The 21,568-nt window shown below is 33.2% G+C and overlaps 1 protein-coding gene across 4 annotated transcripts in view; it reads right to left on the bottom strand.

Moving 5' to 3' along the window:
• Window positions 1-5,127: 5,127 nt before the first annotated feature.
• The window catches only part of LOC149785513 (UDP-N-acetylhexosamine pyrophosphorylase-like), a 54,222-nt gene continuing 37,781 nt past the window's right edge, over window positions 5,128-21,568 (bottom strand). For 2 of the 4 annotated variants that reach the window (XM_089979310.1, XM_089979311.1), the window contains exons 8-11: window positions 19,349-19,540; window positions 15,741-15,767; window positions 13,125-13,194; window positions 5,128-8,842 (exon numbers count right to left, since the gene is read on the bottom strand). In XM_089979310.1, coding sequence (XP_089835436.1) covers window positions 8,729-8,842; window positions 13,125-13,194; window positions 15,741-15,767; window positions 19,349-19,540 — 403 coding nt within the window. In that variant the 3' untranslated portion in view covers window positions 5,128-8,728. The remainder of the gene's footprint in view (window positions 8,843-13,124; window positions 13,195-15,740; window positions 15,768-19,348; window positions 19,541-21,568) is intronic. The other 2 variants (XM_089979312.1, XM_089979313.1) reach the window with 2 other exon arrangements.

Genomic DNA, 21,568 nt, shown 5'->3' with positions numbered 1-21,568 from the left:
TCAGTAGTGCCAGGTTGTTGTTGTAGGGTTTAATGCCATTTTTCAGCACAAGATAGACTATACATGGCAGCCAGTATAAATGGTGGAGGAAGAACCAGAGAAACCTCGGAAAGAACCACCAACCCATGAGAAGCTACTGGCAAGCTTTCTCACATACCCACATTGTCCGAACATAATACTTGAACCCATGCAGATAGAACTGAAATGGAAGTGATCCGTAACGGTTGGCGCTTTAGACCACTCGGCCACTCAGAGTATTAGGAGGTGGTCTCTAGAATAGAGAATTGGAGAGCCAAAATAAACCCAAACAACTTTAAGTGGTATCTCTGCACCTTCCAAGTCAAAAAATTTGATTTGTGACCACAGAGATGCAATGACAATGTGGGTTACTTTGCAGTATAATAGAACTGGCTTTATTCATTCTGGTAAATGGAAAAAGTTTGTGAGAAAAGTTTCTTTAATGTACAATGTATAATGTATAATGAAAAGTTTTGTACAACGGTGACGAACTGTTTAACTTTAAATCACATACCATCGTTTTCAAATTTAGTCTGGTTTAAAAGAAGAAAATAAGCGACTTTGCCTATTTAAAAGAAGGATATTCCATCACAACTTAGAAAATAAGCATTAACTACTTAGGCGACTTTGCCTATTCAGATGTCAATTCTTTTTAAAACAAGTGTGAAGATTTATATCTCAAATACTATTTTTTAACATTTCTTTTTTAAAAAATGTATAATATTATGGACCTGGTGAACCATGGTTAAGGAAAGTTTTATATACTGCTTACAAGGATTTGAAAAGTCTGGTAGTTTTCAACAATTAAACTTCATCTAAGTAATTACATATGTTACATAATAATTTTTATTATCAAAACAAAATCCCAGACTCTAGTCGCTACAACATATGTCTAACTATAATATAATAATAATAATAATAATAATGAGGACTTTGTATAGCGCCTAATCTTTAGAAGCTCTAAGCGCTTTACAACATTAGACAACATCTATAACATAAAAAACATATATAATAATATGATTACAAAAAACAAACACCATGAAATTAGAAAACATAAAAAACATGCTGAAAATATTTAAGGTAGGAAACATTATTAGGTCTTTAAGTTTGTTCTTGCAGTCAAAATAAGTGAGTTTTAAGAGCACTCTTAAATGGGATCACTGTGTCTTTGTGTCTATGTTCAGTGGGCAATTCATTCCACGTTGCTGGGCCCTGGCATGCAAAAGAACGCTGTCCATATGACTTTGTTTTCATAGTGGGAATAATGAGTATACGATTGTCAGAAGAGGAGCGTTAAGTATCTTGCTGTTGTGTACACATGGGTGAGGTCGGATAGGTATGTTGGACTGGAGTCCGTCAGTGAAACGTAGCACAGAGAACAAATTTTGTGTTTGATTCTGGTTCGAATGGATAGCCAGTATAGTGTACAGAGCAGCGGGGAGGTGTGCTCTGATCGTGGTACTCTAAGTATGATCCGAGCAGCTGTGTTTTGAACTTTTTGAAGTTTCTGGAGTAGATATTGAGATGAACCAGAGAGTATTGAGTTATAATGGTCCAGTCTTGAAAGTACTAATGAACACACAAGTGTTTTAGTGGCATCAACTGAACGATATTTGCAAATGGAGCTGATGCGCCTCAGCTCAAGATATGCAGCCTTGCATATGTTATGACATGTTGGTGCAATGTGAGAGTACTGTCCAGAGTAACACCTAGGTTTTGTACTGACTGTGTGAATTTAATGTTGGTGTTGCTGATATTTATTGTTTGAGGTAAAGGATGTGAATGAGAAAGTCTTTGTGTTGTGATCAGAATGGCCTCAGTTTTATCATCATTCATCTGCAGCTTGTTACACGTCATTCATGATTTCACATCAGTAATGCACCTCTCTACACCCTGGATGGTAGCATCAACTTCAGTTGGGTGGCTAGATTTGTATATCTGGGTGTCATCAGCATACAATTGGTGAGACACTGGATGATGATCTATGACACTTTGGTGCGGCTGTGTATAGAAGAAGAAAACAGGTCCAAGAACAGACCCCTGTGGAACACCACAACATAGATTAACTGGGCTGGAGTGTATTCCATTTGCAGACACAATTTGTGTCCTGTTTACCAAGCAGGCCTTGAACGACAATAAGGCTGTATCATGAATGCCAAATACATGCTGGAGACAGTGAAGTAATATATCATGGTCTATTGTGTCAAATGCTGCAGACAAATCAAGGAGGGTGAGGACTATAATCTTTCCGCTATCCAGAGAGAATGTCATTAACTACTTTTAGAAGAGTAGTTTCAGTACTGTGGCAAGAGCAATATGCAGATTGTACATTGCTAAAGAGACTGTTTGAATTCAGATGAGATACAAGTTGGTATAGAACAACATTTTCTAAGATTTTGTATATGAATGGGAGATTAGAAACTGGGCCGGAAGGTCGACTGGAGAAAAGGTAGTTGGAAGTGGTGTACATTTGTTCCTTGACATTAGCTTGTTAGTAATCTCGAAGAGCTCTTTGCAGCTGGAACTTTCCATGATCTTAGTACTGTAGTGGGCTGATTTCGTTGCATGGACTATATTTGTGACATTCTTCTTAGCGGCTTCATAGATTTACTTATGAATACTGAGTCTGGTGGAAAGCCAAAGCCTCTCAGCTTTATGGCGGTCTCTTTTAGCAGTGCGAAGCTGGTCCCTAACACTGCTATACCATGAAGAACACTTTTGAACTGATACTCTGCACTTGGTAGCTGAGGCATGTTTGTCGAGCAATGAATGCAGGCAGTTATCGAGTTGTTCTGCTGTAGGAGGTAAGCAAGTTGTTAGGTTTGCTTGGATGTCATGCATTGGTTTGGTTCTATTTATCATATGGAGGTTTCTCTTAGTAGCAGATAAAGGTGGAGGGTTAGGGACTGATACGTCAAGATGGCATATAATGCTGAGGTGATCTGATGCAAGTTCATGGGATACCAGGGAGGACCATAGAATGTTATCATCAGGTCTATGAAGAATCCAGTCTAACATGTGACAATGTTTATGGGTGGGTTGATTAACTGACTGTTTAACATTGAAAACATTAATGGAATATAGGAGTTTTGATGTGTTTGGGTTTCCGGGACAGTCAAAGTGAAAGTTGAAATCTCCAAGAATAATCAGGTTGCCACCTGTTGAATTTCCATACTCCAGAAGATTCGGAAACTGCTCCCAAAAGAGAGATTCAGTCAGCTTGTTTTTTCTACTAGGAGGAGGGCAGTATAGGCAGAAAAAATGGACTGACATTTGCTCCAGTGTGAGTGTGGTTTGGACTAGTTCAAAATGCTGTGTGGTCAAAATTGAATGTTGTGGTGTGGTTAAGACATTTGACCACAGAGTTCTTTGTGATGACAGCAATTCCACCTCTGCGAGAGTGGCGGGGGAACGACTTGATGGAGTAACCAGTGGGTGTTAGATCCACGCACTTGGGCTCATCGCCTGATGTTTTTAGCCATGTTTCTGTCAAGAAAAAGACGTTGATATTCTGGTCGTTGATAAAATTAACCATTTCTGTGCACTTGTAGTATGTTTTTAAGATGACAAAGGAGGTTTTCGTTCAAAAATAATGTAATACTTCCAGCATTTTTAACATTCATTTTCTGAGAAAAATGTTTCCAATTTTAGTATACAAGGTAAAAAGCTTACAAAACAAAATGCCTCACACCTTCAGTCAACCAGCCATCATACCTTATTTTGTTGGTGAAAAGCTGTTAAATGTTAAATTAGAATGCACTGATAAGAGTGGGTTTAATGATCTTTTATAAAATCATACAAGAAGGAAGAACAATATTAACAAGTGAGTACACTTTGCTATAGTGTGTGCAGTTTAATATTTTTTATATCGTTACATGTGAACATATCACTTTATATAATTCCAATTCATCCAAATAAGCCCATGAAATTATTGTGCAGTATTCTCTTTGCTGACTGGCTGCGATTGTGGGAAAACTTGATTAACTCTGCCTTCTGGAATTTTTTGTTTTCATTGAACATTTTTAGCTGCCATTTTTGGATTTGACTCATGAAAAGGAATTGGGGAAAAATGGTCTCATCTGTTTCCCAATTTACCCCCACAGGGTTTTGTTTTGTCATGTATAACATATCATATCATAAACAATTGCAAACCCCCCCCAAGACAAGAACAATAATAAAAGCAAAACTACGGATATTGTTCAGATGATAGTGAGGGTGGGGGTGGGGATGGATGGGCAGTATAACTGTAGCATGGAATCCACCCTATATACAAGCTTGGTTTAAATGCGAACTTACTGAAGTAAATAAACCCACCTTTGTTCACAGAAGAATATAGACATAAACCTGTCTCCCCAACTGACAGAACTTTATCCAACCACAGCATATTTACTCGGTAAATATGTGATGCAAGTCCGACTCAAAAAGAGATTTGTTTATGTCTTCTGTAGAATCTGATATTCCAAATCAAATACTGCAAATATCCGGTCACAAATATATTACAGTAAATATGTGTATTTCTGCATCCAGTAATCTTTTTTTTCTCACAAAAATATCACAACAATAATATGGTTTGGAATTTCAATGTAAACACTGGCACTGTGTTGCGTAGGCCAACTCAAACCAGTACTGTGCACCATCAAAGAATGTGATATCACACGCATTGGACATTTTGTGTTGACAAATGTTTTGTCTTTTGTAAAATGTTCTGTTTATTTGGATGGACGCTTATTCTTTGATTTATAGTTAGCAAAAATGTATAATATACTTTTCCTATTTAACTTTGTTTGGGACTATTTTTTATGCACAACAAATGAAAGGTACAATGTCTGTCAGAATGAATAAAATTATTCATTCTTCTATCTAAATAATTTCTGCTGAAATAAAACTATGTGATAAAAAGAACTCAAATGGGTAGTGATTTAATATTAAATTTATGAAACTCATTAAATAATGTCCAGCTTTTGCCAAGGCTTGCAAAGGCTGGACATTATTCAACTCATTTCATAAATTCAATATTAAATCATTACCCATATAAGATCCTCTATATATCACATTTAAAACAAGAGCCATTTTATGGAACTTTTTAAATAAAAACTACAAACGCTGACATACATCATCACTATATTTTATCTAAGTTTATTCTGAGTAAATAATTTAAATATACATGTCATGTAACAATGCATTTGTTCATGGATGAAAAATCCATGGTGAGCACATGTGGAAAATGTAAAGTAACCAGCACTTATTTCAATAATGCATGTGCTTATTGTTATATCAAATGGATATAAAACAACATTCATATATGTCTGTAACCCAGTTTCTTATCACAAAATTTTCACTTGTGCAATTAGTATTTTTTATTGAAATACATGCTGTCAATATATGGATTCAGTTTTGTAACTGAAAAGTTTAGGCATTATTACACAATAATTTCTAAACAGAATAATAATTCATGTATTTGCATACATAACAAATTCTTTGGGGGTAAAAAAAATCCCCTGATCACAACACCACGTTCATTGGGTTACCATTTGAACTCAAGATGGCAAAACACATTTATTAACAATTATTATCCATAGCAGATACTCATATTTTTTAACAACTTTACAATAAGGAAGTGAAACTTCCTTTAGGTAACCTTTATGTAATAGTTTACGGAGATGACTAGCCGAATATTTTGTTCCCAATCAGAGGGGCTCATATTGTTACGTTCTGTTTTCCTGTATGTAATACATGTACTTTGCATAATACAAGCAGGAACATTTCTCTCATCTCTCCAACAACCAATTTAGGAATTGAAATGGATATTCAAGCTACACTTCTTGTAGCATAAAAAATTTAGTACCAGAGACTGAACTTTTTAGGTCCATATCAAATTTGACTTCCTACTTTACCTTAAAGAACTGCCAGCTTCTTTTGCAAGGTTACTGCTGGACATTGCCATGACTATGCCAACTTAATATGCAATGGCAATGTGCTGAATAGCATACTACACTCTCATTAGTAAATCAAAATTGAGGTTATCAGCTAGTGAAGTACATCATTAACCTTGTAAAATGGGCAGGCATTAATTAAAGATGGAACTGTATGTCGAATTTGTAGGCATAAAAGGTGAATTCTCTGTGATGAACATCAGTGCTAAATTTATTATGTGAATTATATCTTGAAATATCAGAGCTGACTATTAAATAGGTTGCAGGAGAAATAGCAGAAGCACCCTCCTCCTTGGGCTATTATATATATATAATTTATAGGTAAATTGTAAGCAATGATACAAGCACCTATGGTCCCAATAAAGCCATTCTAGTCAAACCCCTTTATACTGGTTACCTCTATAACAATCAAACCCCTTTATACTGGCTACATCTATGACATGGCACAAAGTTTTTGTCCCAAAAATATTCACCATAGGAAAATTTTACTGTACAAGATAAAAGAGTGGACAGTGGATGCATAATCATGACACCTGCATAGCTTAATAATCACATACTGTACATACAAGAAACCCTCACAAAGGAATACAAAAATGTGTCCAAGAAAAGTAACCACATTGACAAAAGATCACATTTACATGCTGATAATAATGTTGTCCCCATCTCCACTTTCCTTTCTAATAAATATTCTATAACCTAAAGCATCACAAGTGAGTTAAAGCTCTTATTGCGTGATTAAATGACTACCTGAAAGCAAAAAAATCCATTACCCAAATTTATTTAAGCCATCATATATCAGTTAAATCAGAGTGACATTATATGACATTTCCTGATTATTCCATTATACATTGTTGAAGAAAAGTTTAAACAATATTGTCAGAAAAATATGGTACCAGGCAAAGATAATCTATCATCTTCAAGCCCTGGACAATCTCTAGAATCAGCAAGCACAACTTTTACTTGCTTAGTAAATTTTTTATTTTAAATCTCTGTCACAAAATCACAATTTACTCTTAGTCTCAACTGCATGCATTAGGCAGAGAGACTGATTTCATTCATCAAAATTTGTTCCAGAATGTAGAAGTTTCACCTGCCATATAATCTCCCAATATTTTTCTCAATCACTAATCAGCAAGGTGTTGTTTTAAAACAAAACTTTTCATTAAATTTGGGGGGGTGGGGGGTGAGAGAGAGATAAATTAGAAGCCTTCTTTACACAGAAGCTGTCTCAGAAATAATATAGATGGTAAAGATTGCTGAGCATTAATGTAAATGGCTTTGAAATCATACAAGAAAACAATGTGCATTAAAAAAAAAAAAACTGGCGTGATATGCACTAAATGCTCCATATACATGTTAATCAAAGCACTCTAACATCATGTGATGAAGGACAATTTTATAGAGTGTGTCATATGACTGCTTGGACATGTATGTTTTACATAACAATTCATTCTTGTTCATCTACTGAATAATTAGTATCACTTAAAATATACAATTAAGGCCTGCCTTATAAGTGTGTAATGATGAACCAATGCATACCGATGACAAAAATACATGTACAAAGAACATCATGTATCCAGATTTGGACAAGAATGGATTTGATAATGAAGAATTTAATGAACATATCTGTATTTTAATAGATTAGAACTGTTTGGGGGATGTGGTGTTCGTTCATAGGTACCAAATTATATCATTTATTGAGTCTCTACTAAGAGTGCATTGATTGTCCTAAAATTGTGCACAACACTTATGCATCAATAAATTTTAGTAATTCTTTAAATATAGGAAAGTAGCAGAATAAAATTTTAGCTAATTACCCATACAGGCAAAAATATGAATTTGAGGTGGTAATGTTTTTTTTTTAAATAAGCACTGATTACTGAAAAGGAGCTGCTTTATTCAGGCACATGTGGATTTTAAACCCACCAATAACAGGAATTGTAGCCAATAGTTAAATTTCTTCCTATGAAAATTATAACTTAAACAGCAATCATCAATAATGGTTTAAACAACAGGTCCCTCTTTTGAATTATTAGTTTAACATTCCAAATGCAAAAAAACCTTTGTGAAATTATGATTATTGAAGTCAAACATGGCCACATACTTTTGGAATCATCAAGCTGAGTAATACTCCAAAAAATTTTTTTTCCATGACTAAAGTTTAAAATAAATCAAATACTGGTTTCTGAGTTAACTTTTGCATACATGATTAGGCTCACCAATATCTTGTGTTAACAATTAAAAAACAACAATTTGGTCCAAACATAAAATGACCATAACAATTTCATGGTATAGGCAAAATCTAAAATCATTGTCCTTATCTTCATTTTCATGACACTTAAATGAATATTTTTTTTCCTTGTTCAGTTAAGTACATATATTAAAACAGCTAACTTATAAATGGGGCCTATGAAGCAATAGTTAAAAAATATATCAGCAAAATTAAAGTACAGCAATCTCTTTTATAACATCGGGAGATTTAAATTTCAGGTAATTTTAAGCAAAGAATATTTGTTTCTATAAGGCATAAAGTGAAACTTTGTTAATAATGAGGATAATTAAACAAATAATTTATTTGTTTTTGGATATAATGGTCTGACCATTTTCTTTAAAATAAAAATGTTTGTTTTTTTTTAATTTTTGGTTTGCATAGTAAAAGTGTATAATGTATGCATGATTTAGGTTATGTAAAATGACATATAAATAAATAGTTTCCCAAATGAAAAGCCTTATCTTTAAAAAATAAGTCATTTTTAAGCTGCCCTATTTAGTGTCTGTTACGATTCCCCATTTAAAGTTGCTTCCTGTTTGACAACTACTCTTCCTTGATCATCACAATTGATGAGAACAGGTGGTATGAGTGATCTTCCTTGTACATGTTCTTCCAATCCCTGAAATAAAAAAAATACATTCGTTCAAATAAACTAATTTCCTAAATTTAGAATCTTTAGTTCTGAAGCATTAAAACACCCGTTTTATCTTACTGCAGGATAATCAAAGGTGTACATAATAGGAATCCTCATTCTGAATACACATGCCTTCTTCTGCTAATTTTTTTGGTTAACAGTGATACCATACATAGAATGACAAAACTGAATGTGTACATCAGTTTTGTATGATGGGTACAGAAGGCTCTTTGAACTTTGAAAGTAAACAAAATAAAACAATAACAGACAAGAATGCCTCAAATAAAATGATGTGCTACTGGCCAAATAATTTTTTAACTGCTTAGTTCTGAAACTGTCTCTTACAAGCTTGAGAAATTCTAAGATACTAAATTTGGTAACAAACATATTTGCTCAGAATTCTAAATTAACATTTCACAAGATACCAGTAAGTGGCAGACACAATATTTTGTCATAACCTTAGACCCTGAACCTAGTGGCCAAAAGAATTCCCAAATTGAAGATAAATCCATTCCTTCTGTTTTTTTAATCATATTTTACTGCTGAGTATTGAAACTATTGCTAATATTCTTCAAAGATTCCAACATATCAAATTTGGTAACAAAAACATTTTCTTAAGTATCTAAATTAACATATTCATAATATACAAAGTGCAGAACACAATTCTTTTGTCAAGCCTTTGACCTTAAACTGGGTTTGATGGATAGATGTATATATATGTACATGTATTTATGTTTATGACACCTCTACACAATAATCATATATAATGTGTGAACTAAAATGAAGAACTGCATAAAAACTTTAGGAAGATAAATGCTTCCAAACAAAGGTAAACATTAAGTACTACAAGATAAAATATAAAAAGGTAAAGATGTTAAAATTCTGTAAATGGTATATAAAAGAAAGGATGAAGGTATCATGGATAGATTTTTTTTCTTCTCCAATCAGTATCAAGATAAACCCAAATGCCAAGTTTTGGATAAATTTAAAATTCACAGTATTCTGGGGAAAATGAGGTCATTTAAGTAGACTTGTTTAGGTATTTTAATATATCCACAAACTAGGTCTGATAAAAAACTATTTATATTCTGTTTGTGTTATCATGCTTAAAAGCCAGTACAGTTGAAAATCAGAGTCAAGACCTTTGACCTTAATATCAATGTCAGCTTTCTGACTATCAGCTTGTTCAAGGGAATGCAACTATATACAAAATCTGGTCCAAATTTATTTGTAAATGTAAACATCACTGTGTGCATGAGCATGATGATGTATAAAAATGCAAGCAATGGCATTTGTCTTGACTCAAAGGTCAATTAGGTCTGGTTTAAAAACTCCTTCATAAACATGCAAATACAGTGGTGGTCATTCAGAAGCAATCAAATACTGCACACAAAACATTCATGTATGAGGGGTAGTGATAGCAAGATTTTAAAATGCCAATTAATGGTTCCAAGCTGGAGATGAAATGAACACCATTTTCATTCACAACTAGCTATATAATGCTAGTGTTGTAGTGAAAACTCCATCATTATGTATCATTCAGGAGAAGTAGCCACACATAGAGATTATCAAGATGATCACCAAGGCTGCAGACAATCCTTATGAATTGACTCAAGTCTTACTCAAGTGACCCTTAAATTACAAATTTACTGAATAACAGTCACAAAAAATGAAAATAATATCATTGCAGTCAAAAAATCTGGATATTTGCTTTCTGGGTTTGGTCCAGATCTCTGTTTTTCAATTAGATTCAGTGGAGCTGGTCAGGGAACCAGACTAACTTTCCTGGAGTAGCTCTGATTCATTTAATCTGTCCATGTTTGTCATGCAAATGTTTTTATTGTACTTTATAGCATTATCTAGAAATACTGTCCAATAAATTAAAATATGATGAAGGCAAAAGAAACAGATGTTTATTATGGCAGCATGCTGGATGTCAGATAAACACCATTTTCACTCACAACCAGCCGCATAATAAGACTGTTTAAATGAAAACTCTATGTAACGATGCATCACTTCAGGAGAAGTAGTCAATACATTAAGACTGTCAGGATCATTAAGGCAACAGAAAACCAACCGTTACAAACTAACCCAAGTCTTACTGAAATTACCCTTAAATTACTAACTTGTGGAACAACAGCAAAAACAAATAAATAAAAATATGATTGTTGCAGTAACATTCGGATATTGGCTTATCCAGGTTTGGCCTGGGTTTTCCTGAGATAATTATATTGTATTGGTAGCTAAAGATGTTACTGATAATCAGTGTATTTTCTGTAATTCTGACACATACAAAGCACTATGACATGATTAATTATCAAATTAGATGCTACTGTTTCTTCTAATTTATATTTTTAAAAAAGATCACACTTCCCCAACTTAACTTCTATTTTCAACTTTGAGATATTTTTTTAGTTTCAAGAAAATAAACTTCTGAGTACTGGTTTACTTAAGGGCTTTGAGAAAATGCTGCTTTTAATGAAATCAAATCAAAGAAAACAAATTTAGTACACATGGTCACATAGAAATGTTTTTTGAAGTAAACCATTATAAGAGGCAAATAAACACAAAATTATTTAAAGCATTTTTATATTCTGCTATTTAAGGTAGAGCAATTTCAACACTGTGTCACAATAATCACATAGTTATGAAATCTGAGGCAGGAAAAGTAATTTTTTTAAAAACATTTGTCCTGGGCCTGTGTCTTTAAAAAATTTGACCACTGAACATGGGTCACTGTGACCCATATTCAAAGCTTTATTGACTCTGGTTAAATTTCAAGTTCAATCTGCTTGGAATATTTGTTGATACCACCAAAGTCTTGGGTGAGTTCAACAATGAGTGAGATCCGTACATATTAATGATGTGATCTTGCATCTGAATGGGCAACCTTGTTGCCACTCTAAAGCCATAATTTAGGATCTGATTTTGATCAAACTTTGAATATATGCTTATATCATACAGACTTTGGACAAGTTTGATAAAGATCATCAAGATCTTGGACAAGTGTGATAAAGATCATCAAGATCTTGGACAAGTGTGATAAAGATCATCAAGATCTTGGACAAGTGTGATAAAGATCATCAAGATCTTGGACAAGTGTGATAAAGATCATCAAGATCTTGGACAAGTGTGATAAAGATCATCAAGATCTTGGACAAGTGTGATAAAGATCAACAAGATCTTGGACAAGTATAATAAAGACCATCAAGATCTTGGACAAGTGTGATAAAGATCATCAAGATCTTGGATGAACTCAGCTATGAACAAGAGATTATAATTATTATGACTTTATCTTCAGAAATAATCTTTAAGAGGATATATATAATATAAATAAATAAACAAGCTGTATTGCTGAAGCTTGTTTATATATTCGTACAGTACAACATAAACCTGTTTAGTGAAATGGTCAACTGTTATGTAAGTCGATTGAGCAATAAAAAAGCACATCTGGGTCTCTTAACTCACCTGACCAAAGGCATTTTATCCATTTTGTGTCCAATTGTCAACATTTATTTGTGAACAACCAGAAGTTTCATTTCTTACCAGTTTTTAAAGAATCTGTTTTGGTAATTAAACTTGTATCATTAAAATTTTGGGAGAGTTTGATTATGAGTGACATCATTGTATTTTAATGCGGTCATTCTGCATATGATTTGGCCGAATTGATGAACACTAGAGGCCATATTTCTTATCAGATTTTGGTCTGATATGCCATGTATACTTGTATCATTAATATCTTGGGTGAGTTTGATTGTAAGGATACTTTTATTCAATGCTGAATTATGACACACTTTTATTAAATCATATCATCAGGACAAGTTAAAGATGTTTTGTATATGTCTGAAATTAAAATATTTGATCACTGTGAAAACACTAAAACAGAGCCATATAACTGAAAACACTCCAAGTCAGTTTTGGTTACTAAATTATTTGGCTTATTTTCACAGAAATAATAAAAGTTTTGATGACTATGACTCCATTATTGTTTGTGTTGTACAGTTGTGCAGTGTTCACAAAGTAGCACATCAAAAATATATCTGAAACAAATTAGTTCAAAAACAGGAAAAATATCTAATACATTGAAGTCTTAGCTAAATATGAAGAAAAAAACCCAGGAGCATAAGCAGCCAGATTAGTATTCAATAAAACCATGTACAAAACCTTCCACAATGATCATCAAAATATAACAATCTCTAGACAGGTGGTCTCTTATGACAGGTGGTCTCTTAGACAGGTGTCACTGTACTATACAATTTATACAGACCTCTCCACTGTAAGACGCAAGAGGTGAGATTTCACAAATAATGTCTTCATGATCATCTCCTGAATGTTGGCTGGAAAAGATATTACTTGAATTAGAAAAGGAACTGAAAAAAAATGGCACATTTAAATTAAAACAAAATAAATGTATCTGTCCAGCTTTGATCTTGTCATACAACCTGATCCATTTGATCACATAAGATAATTATCTATTTGTGAACTGGTGCTCAAAATTAGATGACAGCCTATTACAACTTCTTAAATAATAGTAAATCCCAAAGTCCTCTAGTGATTACTTTCATTAAACGGCTAACTATAACATCCAGCCAACATCTTATTTTCAAATGTCCTTTTTTCACTTACTCTGAATTCACTTAAATTTACGTGGGGATTCAGTGGCCGCAACAATTTTTTTTTATTACCAAACATAAAAATGTCTTTATCCTAAATGCGCACTTCATCAGAGATGCACCCAAAAACTGAAGTACTAGTAAAAACATATTTTTTTGTTAAATCATAAAAATCTATGTTCAATAATATGACGACTCTATGGTCTTAAACTAAAAAATAAAAAATACAAAGTGAAAATTTCAAAAGAACTTAAAGTGTGGAGAATTAAATTCCAACAAGTTCTATCATCAGTTCTAATGAATAAGGTTCCAATTAAATTCCGGTGGTGTTTGAAATAAGATCCAGCAGTGAATGTGTTGATGTGCCTGTAGCTGCCTGTGATGTGGAGATGTGCCAACAGTCTTTTGACGCCTCATATTATATAATATAATACAAGCTGTCCTTACTGAATTCACTATAATTTCAAGTTAATGTTTCTGACCAAGAATATTAATGAAAAGCACTTTGTATTTCCAGTGAATAATAAACTGAATAAATAATTCCACCCAAATCAAATACTGAACACAACAATAAGAATGATTTTGCTGAAGATATTAAAATAAAAATGAGTCATTTCTCAAGTAAACAAGATTATAAACCCCTCTATCTGACCAAAGTTGCAATTACCATTTAAAATACTCTGTCACTTAATGGAATTTTTGCATTCTAGAATATTCCAAGTTATTAGCAAGATAAAATCTGCTACTAAAATTATAATAAAGAATGTGGTAAACATCAGGTAGATCTGATTTATCATGGGGAAATTCCACTATCCTAAACCCAGATGCAAACAAACATGTTTACCTCTACTAATAATGATCCTCATATTTAATCACTCCCATAAAGAAATATTAACTATATATTTTTTGTTTATCAAAATCAAAACAACATCAGTGTCCCTAGTCAGTTACACAGTGAACTTTATTTTGGACAAGGTCAAATCCAAAATACAATTATATAACCTAGAAAAGAATTACAAATTAAATAAACATAACAATAATAAATGAGTTCAATGCATATATGACTGTTGTACAACAGTCAATGCAATGATATAGCTTTGGGTGATATTTCTCTATCCCACAGCAATGCATATATTATCCTTGCCTATGTGACATTAATGATGATCAAACATCAAGAATTGATTTGTATTAAGATTAGCATTTAAGTGATAAATCAAAATAATTATAAAAGCAACCCATTTATTAAGGGCATCAGCCTTTAAAATGTACAACTCATTTTCTCTATCCACACAACATCAATTCCTAGCCCCTTTCTCTACCAAAAAATACTCCAAACTTTTAAAAGTCAACGACATAAACTCCTGTAATCTGCTTTTTCCTAAATCAAATTCACAATAAGTTCTAGACTGATAATAAGACAAAGACCAACTTTTAATTTTATTTCCTTTTCTTGATTCTTTTTGGATACCTTTTGTGTTGTCCACAATTGTTTCAGATACAGATGGGAGGTAACTCTTACAAGCACAATAAAATCCAAATGTGTATACAGCCCACTCAAGTGAACATGTGTGTGTGTGTGTGTGTGTGTGTGTGTGTGCAAACCTGCATTGACTTCAGTATCAGTAGTACAGTGTATATGGTACTTGGTTTCTGTCTGTGTAGATGATATAGCAGGTTGGATTGCATATGGTAGTAAAGCATCTATGGAGCTTGGACTTTTTGTTAATTTACATGAAGTAGTAGGTTTGACTGTATTTGGCAATGAAGTAAGTTTTATACGAAATATATGTTGTTTGTGTGTGTGATTTGGATTTTCAATGTAGCTTTAACACTTTATATGTTGATTTCTCAAGAGTACTTTAATTTATTTTAAAAAAACACAAAGGAATTTCAGATTACCATATCTTGAAATATTTCTGTGCCTGCACAAGACAAGAAACTATTGCTTGTGTGTAAATATTGCATTCCTGATGCTGATAACATCACATAGTACTACAAAGCATGCCTTATGTATGCATGCATAATAAACTTTTCTTGTGGTCAATAGAACTAGGTCCATACAAGTATTCCAGCAAAGTTTTATAAACTGTGGACATGCTTGAGGAAAGGCCGAGATCTCTGTGGAAATATTTATTCATACAACTTACTAAGCATGCCCTATGCATTCAGAATTTTTTAGTAACTTCACATTTGTTATGGTCAGTAGAATTAGGTCCATATAAGTATATAAGAAAAGGAGAACATAGCGGAAATATTTATTTCATACTTACCAGCAACTGTCTCCTGACCCGTTTGTGCTGAAACAGAAAGGGAGGGAAGCTCTTGCAAACATGCAGCATGCAGTGCATAACATGAACACATGATATAGTGTGTCCACTAGAAATGAGGCAATCAACACTTACATCACAAATTACAATAGGTAACACATGACACATAATTCTATAGATTAGCCCCCGTTCATAATGTAAGTGTAAAAGTGGTGACCTCTTATGAGCAGTACAAATGGTAACATATGCTATTTTGATGCCAGTTATGGTGACTGACCCATAATCTGCACATGGCCTCATTTGAGACCTGTCTCTGGACAAAGGTTCCACTCTATTTACTTCTTCGGTGTTACCCAGATATAAAAATAAACTTCACTTAATGCTGTTAGTTATTTTTATGGAACGAGAAGAGAGTCCTGCTGTTTCCAAAGAAAAATGACTATTCAATGGGTCAATGAATTTATGGAATTAGGAGTCCTTAATGTTTTGGGTCCATAAATTCATGGAATGAGGAGAAAGTCCTATTGTTTCCACCCAAAAATCATTGTTTGTTGGGTCCTTAAATTAGAAAATTGGTACTGCACAAAAACCAAGGAATTCATAGAATCTAGATAATATTCAATATATTAGCTAATACAGGATGAATCTATTATAGTGATTATAAAGATCATTGGCTAAATTCAAGATCCTAATGTAGATTGTTAGACAGCTGATGCAACTAAAACAATTGTCCCCTGGTATAGGAAAACTTTGCTTTTATGAATTCCTGGATATTTCAAATCCCACTGGATCCCCAAATAAGTTTATATTAATAACATTATCAATATAAATGCTTCATTACAGCATACACATTATTTTAAAGCCCAAGTTGTTTGTCATAGTAAAGAAACCACTTCCTGTATTTACTTATTTAAAATGTATGAATAAAAAGGACAATATCTATTTCCTGTGCAAGACCAAGAGTACAACTGTACAGGTGACCCACTGGACTCCTGTGAGAATGATTCACCATCCTGCCTGGGTGACCCATTGGGCTCTCAACAAATAACTTGATGAACTCAGATGTGGAGAAAAAACACCAAGCTGGGTGAATAGATTGGTCAGTGGGCCACTGGAATTTCTGTGATACACCAGCTGACAAATGGTAACAACACTAGACAGTGCTATGCACAAGTTTACTAATGGTTACTTGCAACAGCTGACTAATGGTCACCACACTTGACTGAGAGGTCTTTTACCCCTTTAAAGGCCACTTTTCCCATGAACAGCATCAAGTAAACAATTGTAACAGAATTGAACTTGTTTTCAACTATTCCATGACTCAATGATTTTTTTAATATCCAAAGGTGGAAAACATTAAGGAAATGACAACATGCACTCCCCATGCAAGTATTTCTTCTGATTAGGAAAGGGTCTTGTAAAATGCACAAAAGACAAACATGTAAACTGCAAATTCCACTGACACACTGATACTTCAAGCATACAAACAATTATTATTGAGGTGTTTCCCAATAAGTGCACACACAGTACTAATCAACTTTATCTTCATTGCAAGCTAATGTTTATATTAGATACATTTTGTCATGAAAGTAACATCACATATTGTTTTTTTCTTTTTAATTCAGACATGTTTGATGTATTAATTTTTCCTAAATATTAAAATGGTTGGTGGAATTTAATTTCCATTACCTGCATTGTGAATTCAATATATTTGAACTTACAGTACATAATTAACATGAGAAAAACAATGATATAAAATTCCTCCATTAACAATGCCTAAATAACAATGAACTAAACAGCACTCATTAACACAAGAAAAACAATGATATAAAATTCTTCCATTAACACTGCCTATAAATAACAATTAACTAAACAGTACATAATTAATAAAGGAATAACACTGATAAAGAGTGTTCCTTCATTAACACTGCCTTTAAATTACAAGTACAGTGTATAGCACTGAAAAGTTAACAATGGAAAAGCTAATTAATCACTGCTAATACAACGTTTAAAAATCTTACAAATGAAAACACTAAGAAATGCCCTATTTGTCATGCATATTCTATCTGTAGATTGTATCATGCATATTCTAACTGCAGATTGTATCATGCATATTCTAATTGTAGATTGTATCATGCATATTCTAACTGCAGATTGTATCAATATGTTGATTACATCTGTACATCTCTATGCCTAGCCATTGATTATATCTGTGTCAATGTCTGTCTATTTGTTGATTAAATTTGTATGTCTCTATGTCCATCTGACTATCTGTTGAATACTTCTGCATGTCTCTGTGTCTGTCTATCTGTTGATCACATTTATGTCTCCATGTCTATCTTCTGATTACATCTATATTTCTCTATACATATTTTTTGATTACATCTGTATGTCTATATGTCTATCTATTGATTACATCTGTACGTCTATATGTCTATTTGTTGATTACATCTGTATGTCTATATGTCTATCTGTTGGTTACACATGTATGTCTATATGTTGACTACATATGCATGTCTGTCTATCTTTTGATTACATCTGTATGCCTCTATGTCCATCTATCTTTTGATTACATCTGTATGTCTGTCAATCTTTTGATTACATCTGCATGTCTGTCTATCTTTTGATTACATCTGTATGTCTATCTTTTGATTACACCTGTATGTCTATATTTTGATTACATCTGCATGTCTCTATGTCAATCTATCTTTTGATTACATCTGAATGTCCATATGTCCATCTGTCTTTTGATTACATCTGTATGTCTATATGTCTATCTTTTGAATACATCTGTATGTCTCTATGTCCATCTATCTTTTGATTACATCTGTATGTCTCTATGTCTATCTTTTGATTATATCTGCATGTCTCTATGTCCATCTATCTTTTGATCACATCTGTATGTCTATGTTTGTCTATCTTTTGATTACATCTGTATGTCTCTATGTCTATCGGTTCTTTACATCTAAAACCTGTGTCAGCCTATCTGTTGATTACATCTAAATACCTGTGTCTGCCTATCTGTTGATTACATCTAAATACCTGTGTCAGCCTATCTGTTGATTACATCTAAATACCTGTGTCTGCCTATCTGTTGATTACATCTAAATACCTGTGTCAGCCTATCTGTTGATTACATATAAATACCTGTGTCAGCCTATCTGTTGATTACATCTAAATGTCAGTATGTCTCTGTATTATCTGCTGATTAATTTTATCTATCTACAGTAAAACATGTAAAATTAACCTAATGGGGCCAACAGCAGCACTTCATTATATCCCTATTATAATATATACACAATACTACATCATATTTACAACCTTACTTCATGCTAACCATGCATTTATTGTACCTATGTTCATACCATCCATATGTTAAAATATCTTTCTACCTCATGTCTTCTTAGGTGAAACAACTGTACCAAAGTTACTCTAATTTCATGATGGTAAAGAGAAACACATTTTTTAACTAACCTGGGCAAAATACCAAAAACCATTCCAAGAAATAGTTTCCACAAAGAATTTTCCTGACATACAATTTACAATATAACAAAATATACAATGAAGAGTGTATACTTACATTTCAATATTGTTCGTTACCCAATATTTACCTTGGAATATCTGGGATAGGTGAACCATCTTTATGCACGAATTTCCCTCCTGCCCCTAAAATCAAGCGGTGATGTAGATTGCACAGAGAACTTCTGCATGTGGTGGGGGTGTCTTTATCAGCACCATCTGCATTCTTCAAGGGAGAAAACTCATCTTCTCTGAGGACTTCCCATACAGCAAAATTCCTGTTCCATTTACACAAATGACACGGACACAACCATGCACACAAAAAGGGGTTTGGGTGGAGGATGGAGTAATATAAGGTTATTATTAATAAAAGAATACAATAATTATGCAAATCAATACAAGAAATAAATGAAGGAAAAATGTTAACAGTCAAGTCATGCAGGAAAGAAAGAAAAGATTCACAATTAATGTTAGAAGAAGTTAGCAAAGGCACGCAAACAATAATCAACAAAAAAGGGAAAAAAAGCAAACACAAAAGCCAAAATTGCAAACATTTTAATGAATCATGAAATTATATTGGGTTTAATCATTCAAACAAGCCAAGCATAAGCACAAATTATAATAAATCAGGAAAAAAGAAATGCACAGATTTTAGTCATGACCAGTGTATTAAAACAGGTTAAGAGGAATTATATTCAAAGGTGTCACAAGGATTAGTTTTGTGAAAGTAAACATGAAAGTCAAAATAAAGATTAAACAAAACCCCCAAAACCAGTGAAAGATCAAAAGAACATAGAATTAGTTTGCATGCAGGGCAAAAACAGGCCACACCAAACACACCACAACACAAGCACACATACACACACAAAAAAGTAGAAAAATTAAAAGCACTGTTAGAAAATGTGTCCTAAAAGTAGCAGAAAACAAATACTGTAAGGCACTGAAAATTATGTTAATTAAATTATAATCCACACCATAATCACCCATCTAATTACCATTAATTTGTGGAATCACAATTATTTTTCATTCTATGGAGATTTTATTTTTCAAGTTTTTCACCAAAGGAAGACTAAGGTCAAAGCTACCAAAACAAAGAGTCAAACCATACATCCATATATGCTCACTTATAAATCAATCCAAACTGCAAACAACAAAGATCCTGATCTTCCATAGCATAATCCATCAGCAGATCAGGGTCTATGTTTTTTTTATACAGTTTACTCCTAACAGACTGCAAAGACCCAGGTCTTATGGCGCAGTCTGCAGTCAGACTCATTTTACAAGCGAGTTATGCGATGGCAGATCTTGGTATGTGCACAGTTGGAATCTTCATATAAGCGAGGACATACAATAGGTTCTTTAAGATAATGTCATATTCTATGGAATAAAATCAATTAACTAATTGGCAAATCACTGTGTCACAGACTATATAGGGCAGCCACGTAAAACCAAACACTGGATGTATTTTTCACCAATTAAGTTATTAAAGTCTTTTGACATACTGTCATAAGTAACAAAGCGTGGGGACCGTACTTAGTTCAGAAAGTAAATATTATGTCTAAAGAAAGTTACAGTCATTAAAAGTTCACACTTCCTAATCTTATGCAATTTATATGCATACTGAAAAGTGTATAGATACTAACAAGGTCTGGTCTTGTACACAAAATAAACATCAAGAGAGCTGATCCACATAGCCAGGAAAAGCTGATCAATTTTGTAACTATAGTATTCACATACATTCCTGTTTGTTCGTACCCTCCAACAGATATTCAAAATAAAATGCATCAGGGATATACAAAATGTGCAGAACGTATTAATTTAATTTATCAATGTATAATATCCAACCATATTATTACCAGGTGGCCCTTAACATGGTCATCTTGTTTGCATTTCAAAGGAAACATAAGTCATTGTAAACAACCAGACAGATTGCCCACTGTCCTTTTCCAGTGTCTATAATATTCGATTTACAGGAAAAAATGTCATCTGCATCCAATATTTGCAATGTCTATCTTTAACATTTCTAAAAAGAACCAAACAAAATAAAAGGCACAACACTTATATACAGCTGTTCTCAGGGATGCTAGTCCCAAAGTTATAAGGAATTATTCCAAGCTTATCAAAGATGATGAACAAAATCACATTTGTTGTCTGAAAAAATGGACATGCCCATGCAAATATGGTACTATATAAGTAAAGAAACTTCCATTTGGTTTGAAATGTGCAAAAGATGATATCATTAGGGACCCCCTGGTAACAATCATGATTCAAAGTTATAAACTGATGAATGAAATGACTAAGTTTTGTTCATT

This window comes from Sinohyriopsis cumingii, chromosome 13 (genome assembly GCF_028554795.1).
Source record: "Sinohyriopsis cumingii isolate HCF-2022 chromosome 13, ASM2855479v2, whole genome shotgun sequence".
NCBI classification, from domain to species: Eukaryota; Metazoa; Mollusca; class Bivalvia; order Unionida; family Unionidae; genus Sinohyriopsis; species Sinohyriopsis cumingii.
Note: the sequence above shows the minus strand (reverse complement) of the source record. Positions and strands in the feature narration are given on the sequence as shown.